General features: G+C 43.9%; 1 protein-coding gene across 2 annotated transcripts in view; it reads left to right on the top strand.

Annotated features, from left to right (window-relative positions):
• Nucleotides 1–296: 296 nt before the first annotated feature.
• The window catches only part of LOC117397401 (vasodilator-stimulated phosphoprotein-like), a 41,297-nt gene continuing 33,890 nt past the window's right edge, over nt 297–7,703 (top strand). For both annotated transcript variants that reach the window (XM_033996227.3, XM_033996217.3), the window contains exon 1: nt 297–859. In XM_033996227.3, coding sequence (XP_033852118.1) covers nt 855–859 — 5 coding nt within the window. In that variant the 5' untranslated portion in view covers nt 297–854. The remainder of the gene's footprint in view (nt 860–7,703) is intronic.

Raw genomic sequence — 7,703 nt, 5'->3', positions numbered from 1 at the left:
TTCTGATTCAAACACAGGCTCCCTTGAGAAAGATATGTACAACATATCGAAACGTTGGGCAGCTGGCTCTTTGAGTTAATATATATATATATATATATATATATATATATATATATATATATATATATATATATATATATATATATATGACACACACACACACACACACACTCTACTAGGGCCTACATGCACATCTTAATCAATAACAAGACTACCAATGTTACTTCCAAATAATAATGAACTCTACTATGATGAGCCGAGCAGGAACGTTCCCCTTTTAAGACCCGTGTGCTGCAGCGTTGCCCGTTTATGGTTCGACGGCTATAGGGCCTGGAGAGGAAGTGCGGATTGCGGCGGTGCATTGTGGAAAATTAGGAGTGTTTGGAATGAATTGAGAGGAGGAGGAGGGCTGCAGGAACACGAAAAAGGGAAACGCAATCACTCACACGGGCGTCCCGTTAAAAAAAACCGTAACCTCAGGTGCAACAGCGAAGCGGGGCTGGAGCATGCATAGACGGTGCCGTAATTAAACCGGCACGGAGATTGAGACAGTGTGAGAGAGACGGGCAGGAAACGAGGGAGCGCGGAGCGAAGGAAGCATATTTAACGAGTTGCGTTAGACGAGCTTCTCATCGCCCGCCTGCTCCGGTCTCGCATTGACTGCTTTCTTTTTAAACCAGGAAATCGCCGCGGTGCGCTCTCGCCTTCTCCTTCAGCGAGTCAGTAGGTAGCAGCGAGTATTAGGGACAGTTCGGATCGCCGTGGTCTGAGAGATATTTTAATTATTATAATAATAATTATAACTTCAAACCCGGATCTTACACCGAAAACGGACAACCTGCACGCCGGGAAACATGAGGTAAGCACCGCAGTGATTTATGGACTGTGTTTCAAGTGTTTTTCAAGTTGTGTATGTCCATGCTCTGTGTGTTTCAGATTGAATGATGTCGGGGTGTCGTGTAAGGTACCGTGTCGTCAGATTCAGAGGTTTTTGTTCGTTTTTAACGTTTCTAATCTTTTTCCCTTGTGCCGATTTTCTTTCGTGGCGGATCGGGTACTAGGCTTGTTTCTGTCACAATGTATCGATCATGTCGCTATGGTCGAGACTCGGCAACTGCAGCAGCAAACGACAGAAGACAAAGTCAAACGAGTTAGTAATAAAACGCGGAATGCGATTAACCTTTACTCTGTTTCCTGCTTCTTGACACACTTTTTCTGTACAATATTCAGGGTTTTGATATTTAAAATAGGATTTTTAAGTGCAATCTAGACTAGTACATTGAAAAACACTCCGTTGTTAATTTGGTTAGGTCTGCTATGATGTGGTTAGGGTTAATAAAACGTGCCAGTAGATCATTGTCAAAGCTGTGAAGATGTTTTCGTGTGAACGTTTGTCAATGAATTGAATTCTCTTTTTGGCATTTCTAAATTTACTGAGTTTCATAATCATTTTAAGTGAAAAATACAAATTAACAGCATTGACAACATTTTGCTGGTACATTTTTTTTATTAACTTAAAAAAAAAACAACAGTTGTTTATCTTTAGTTTAGCTGTAGATGATTTTCTGCAGTAGTTGTAAAATATTATTTTCTGATCCGCGTGACGAGAAGCGGTAGAAAAATCTACCCTTAGCAATATTTCTATTGTATTGACCTTTGAGTTTGAGAGGGAGTGAAACGGTGATTATATAAATAATCTGTTTTGTGCAGCTACTGGCAGGAGCGGAATCAGATGCCAAAATCACGTCATAAAACGTAATAATCTGTATGAAAGTGCTGTACTGTTTGACACCAGATATACTTATTTGATGTTGTGATTAGCCAAGTTAATTTCTTTGTAATGTTTTTTTTAAAAGCGCACACGGAACAAGGTCTCTCCGTGGTGTCCCATTGACACAATACAGTAATAATAATAATAATATACACAAAACAACGTTAGGACAGATATGGAACTCGGCTGTGTATGATCTTCTGAAATGTTTCTGGTTTCAATGTAAAACTTGAGTAGCCGCCGGCTGTGCTGAGATTTGAAGTGTGCTGAAGGCAGGGCGAGCCCGGGATGTTTTGACGAGCAGTCTTCTGTGTATCGGTGCTGGAGCAGACCCGCCCAAGTTGTGTTTTAAACCGTGTATCGCTTCTGAACGGCTCGGCTTGACAAGGTAACTTTACCGATGTAACGACAAACGGGCCGGTTTCACTGAATTGGGGCTGCAGCAAGACAGACTGGGAAAAACTATTTAAATGGGATTCTTGAAACATAAATAAATGCAGTTTGAAATGGGGTTGGTTATATAAATATTAGCAAGCCCTCCATGTCACAATAAAAGGGGGTCATTAACTCCTTCGGGGTCTGCATGGAGGTGTACTGGGTTTAGTTAAACGATTCAGAACAGGGTTGGAACAAAGACCAGGATTTGGAGGGACCTCCAGGCAGTGGCGGCGTTTGTCCCACTGTGGCCCCATGCAAAGCTTGATTTCGGGGCCTCTATTACCAGTAATAAGAACATAAGAAAGTTTACAAACGAGAGGCCATTCAGCCCATCTTGCTCGTTTGGTTGTTAGTAGCTTATTGATCCCAGAATCTCATCAAGCAGCTTCTTGAAGGATCCCAGGGTGTCAGCTTCAACAACATTACTGGGGAGTTGGTTCCAGACCCTCACAATTCTCTGTGTAAAAAAGTGCCTCCTATTTTCTGTTCTGAATGCCCCTTTATCTAATCTCCATTTGTGACCCCTGCGATCTCCATTTGTGAATGCTGCGCTACGATACCATGACTTCAAACAGGGCAAACATGGCACTATTAAATGGATTGCATTTACAGCAATCGCAAACATAAATAAATAAATAAATAAATAAATAAAAACAATCCGGAAAATCTGGTGCACGATTGACCTCTGCCTGCGCCCAGTCAATCGCACCTGCGACATTGTAGAAAGTAAATCTAGTGTTTGATTAATTTCATGTTAGGACAAGAAAAGCAGACACAAGGCAATACTGAGGTTAGGATACAGGCCCAGCACACCCCCCTTGTATTGAACCGCAAGTGGCGAGGACGACACATCGGCTGGTGGAAACGCATTTATTTTAATTTGTTTCCAGATTCATTCCAACACGCAGCCCTGCATGTGTGAGACACTAGACATGTATCCCCTCAAGTTTGCAGCACTGCAGGAATGCAAACTTTGTAATGTGTCGATATATATATATATATATATATATATATATATATATATATATATATATATATATTATTATTATTATTATTATTATTATTATTATTATTATTATTATTATTATTTATTTCTTAGCAGATGCCCTTATCCAGGGCGACTTACAATTGTTACAAGGTATCACATTATACATTATTTCACATTACTGGAGCAATCTAGGTAAAGTACCGCGCTCAAGGGTACAGCAGCAGTGTCACCCACTGGGGATTGAACCCACAACCCTCCGGTCAAGAGTCCAGAGCCCTAACCACTACTCCACACTGCTGCCCTTATATATATATTCCCCCCCCCCCCCCCCAGTGTTCAGTTAGAGTGTATTCCGGTCCAGTATCTGAGGTTCCTGTCTGTTCACACTGACGAGACAACACAGCATTGCATTGCAGAAACGCCAGCTAACAGCAACACAAACAACTTATAGATAACGGCGCGCTCCCCGTTCCTGAAATAGTTCATCAGTTTAAACATTTCTGTCAGGAACAGATAAAGGCAGAGTTCTATACACTCTGGTATTTGAGACTGTTCTATGCAACAACAATTTCCACAACGCCAACCTTGATTTCATTCAGAAAAATGACAAAACTCTGCTATTAAGAAAGGCCACTGTTTGCATCAGTGGAAAGGCCAGTTGTGATATCAGTTTGGTAAGTTACTGTAAATGCAGAGACGCTGTGCAAGCGCTAAATGAGTTTGCTGGCATTGTGATGTCGTCTTTAGCCTTGTCGGGGACAGTGTTCTGGTAATTCCCGGGGTTTCCACTGGGAGTGTACATGGCTATCTGCTCGGGCTGCACGAAGCTATTGGGATCAAGGTCTTCACAGAAATGAGGTGCTGACGTCACTGGTGTTGATCAGGCTGATTTACCATTCAGAGTGAAGAAACGGCTGCTTGGGTTTATGATGATCACGGCTTTTCTTAGACTGCAGAGAACAGCGATCCACACAAACCCAAGCAGCTGTTTCTTCACTTGTTACCCTTGAAATGGTGAATTAGCAGGGAGTGTGAGCCGGACAACATGTAGGCAGAACAGAGTGAATTCATTTTACTATTGGGGAAATACTGGATTATGAATGCCAGTTATACAGCAGGGGTGGATAGAAGGCTCCCATCCCATAGCAGCTTCACCCATGTGTTACTGAGTTTAAAAATACAGACCTGAGCTTGTTAGCTATTATTATTATTTATTTCTTAGCAGACGCCCTTATCCAGGGCGACTTACAATTGTTACAAGATATCACATCATACAGTTATCACATTATTTTTTAAATACAATTACCCATTTATACAGTTGGATTTTTACTGGAGCAATCTAGGTAAAGTACCGCGCTCAAGGGTACAGCAACAGTGTCCCCCACCTGGGATTGAACCCACGACCCTCCGGTCAAGAGTCCAGAGCCCTAACCACTACTCCACACTGCTGCCCAGCTATACACACTGTGGCAAATAATGCTTGTGTTAAAACCTGGAGAGGGGGCAACTGTGGAAGGAGTCTTATGCCCATCCCTGTGTTGTGTGATGTGTTCGGTTGCAGATTGGTTTACAGACTGCAGATGGAATGGACACAATGCTGCTGAGCTTATTATTATTATTATTATTATTATTATTATTATTATTATTTTTCGTAGCAGGCACCCTTATCCAGGGCGACTTACAGTTGTAAACAAAAAATACATTTCAAGAATCACAGTACAAGTATTAATACAATTAAGAGCAAGATAAAATACAATGACTTCGGTTCTAGCAAGTACAAGTATATGACAAAATACGATTCAATAACGGAGCAGATAAGTGTCAGTGATAGTTACATCAGGATATTATTAAATACAAAATACGACAGATTAAATGACACTTGACAGATTACAGTACTCTGTAAAGTACAGGATTAAATACAGTAAAATAGGGGGCAGATAAGACCAAGTAAAGCGCATTTAAGAAAGAGTGATAAAGTGTCCAGAGGGAAAAGAGGAGTTCTACAGGTGCTGTCTGAAGAGGTGAGTCTTGAGGAGGCGCCGAAAGGTGGTCAGGGACTGGGCAGTCCTGACATCTGTAGGAAGGTCATTCCACCACTGCGGGGCGAGGGTGGAGAAGGAGCGGGCTCTGGAGGCAGGGGAGCGTAGCGGAGGTAGAGCCAGTCTTCTAGTGCAGGCGGAGCGGAGAGGTCGAGTGGGGGTGTAGGGAGAGATGAGGGTCTGGAGGTAGCTGGGTGCAGTCTGGTCAAGGCATCTGTAGGCGAGTACAAGAGAACTGGATGCGAGTGGTGATCGGGAGCCAGTGGAGTGAGTGGAGCAGTGGAGTTGCGTGGGAGAAGCGAGGCAGAGAGAACACCAGGCGAGCAGCGGAGTTCTGGTTCATGTGGTGCGCCCCCCATTGTAGAGGAGGACTCTCCCCGGCTTCCTCATTCTCTGATGTGAGCAGTGGCATGTCCAGATCTCTCTCTAAGGAGACACTACTTCACACAGTGGTGAGGGGATGCAATAGGCTACCTGTTGAGGCAGAATCACTGGGATCATTTAAGAACAATCAGCTACTATGAACCGGACGAGCTTGGATGTGCCGAATGGTTTTAATATCACTTCAAAGTAGGATTAGCAAAGTGACGCCCATCTCAAGATGGCAGTGGTGTAGCGTGAGGTTTCAGAGAGACATTAACATACAGGCCTAAATGACATTTCAGAAAGTGGCAACTTAAACTAAAAATAAATAAAAATGTTTGACTTTTGCAGTCCACCAGCAACCTGGCAAAATAATAAGCATTAAAAACACACCCATTCCTGTTTTGCTGTGGAGCTCAACGTAGCACTAGATACTGCATTGACTACAATAGTGTTCGTTACATACAGTTCTTGTATGCAGCTTACTGTACTGTACAGCCCAAGCCCATTGTACTAATGAAATCTGTAAGTACACACACTGCAGCGTTCTGTATGTGCTTCTCTGTACTAAGTTTTGCATCACCTAGAACAATTTGAGACAATTTAAATAGTCTATCGGAAGCCATAATAGCAGTACAGTATTTCAAAATGCCATATTATTCAAGTTGTCAGTTTAAGTATATGGGAAAACTACAAGGTTGTATGTAGTTCAGAATGTTAGCGTAACATTATTCGTCAGGTTTCTTTTGACTATGAAGATAAAATAGTTAATTCTATAGGGTGATGCACCAGTTTTGGCCACAGCAGCACACATGCAAACCTTCTAATCTCTAATCTTCATTTCCCACAGCGATATTAAGTGGGTTGGAAATGAGCGGCATGAATACTAAATGTGAGTGATATTATCCAGCGTAACCAAAGTGATATTATCAGGCGCTTGTCCCCATTGACTTCCTGTTAGGGGTGTGAGTATCCGCTGCCTGATCTGAGAGAGACTGGAGGTCATGCTCGACATGCCACTCACACGCAGGGTTTATTTACATGTATTTACAATAATGCAAAACATGCAAAAAACACATTAAAACACAACTAACAAACTGAAGAGGGACTACAGACAGCTGACCGCTACCTGCACTACAGGGAGGGTCACTCTCCTCGCCAGGACACACTCAAATGGGATTAGAATCTCCTAAACGAATCCCTGTCTTTATGGTTATCCTGGTTCCTGGTGTACACACAGTGGTAACCTGTCGCTCCCCCTGGTTCACACACACACGCACGCGCGCACACATAGCCGCGAGGTTTCTCCACACATTCGTCTCCTGGCTTGCTGAGACAAAGTACTGGCGTTCCAGCTCCTTTTAAAGGCATGTGGCCAGGGATTGCTTCCACACTTGTCTTAATTAACTCCCAGCCCTGCGATATGTAGCACAATCTTAAATGTCAATAAAATGACACTATGTCCATGTGCAGGGCCCTGTCACACTCCTGTTATATTCCGGTCCTGTAAGTGGACAGGGGTATTGAGAGCGCTGGGCTCTGCTTGCTGTAGAAGCTCCAGGCCCTGCTGCTCTGAATGTAGCTGATTGTGTGTGTGCATGTGTGAACAGGAACCGTGCTTTTCAGTAGCAGCCCATAGGCAGGCACTTCTGCATTTCTGTGTCAACCCCATCCAGCACAGAGTTAGGTTCAGCCAACTGAATCTCACTCCCACTCGCTCGCACATGCACTGAGACACGCACACTCCAACCTGCACACACGCACCGAGACACGCACACTCCAACCTGCACACACACACACACCGAGACACGCACACTCCAACCTGCACATACGCACCGAGACACGCACACTCCAACCTGCACACACACACACACACACACTGAGACACGCACACTCCAACCTGCACACACACACACACCGAGACACGCACACTCCAACCTGCACACACGCACCGAGACACGCACACTCCAACCTGCACACACGCACCGAGACACGCACACTCCAACCTGCACACACGCACCGAGACACGCACACTCCAACCTGCACACACACACACACACCGAGACACGCACACTCCAACCTGCACACACACACACCGAGACAC

This window comes from Acipenser ruthenus, chromosome 30 (assembly GCF_902713425.1).
Source record: "Acipenser ruthenus chromosome 30, fAciRut3.2 maternal haplotype, whole genome shotgun sequence".
In the NCBI taxonomy this organism is placed as follows: domain Eukaryota; kingdom Metazoa; phylum Chordata; class Actinopteri; order Acipenseriformes; family Acipenseridae; genus Acipenser; species Acipenser ruthenus.
Note: the sequence above shows the minus strand (reverse complement) of the source record. Positions and strands in the feature narration are given on the sequence as shown.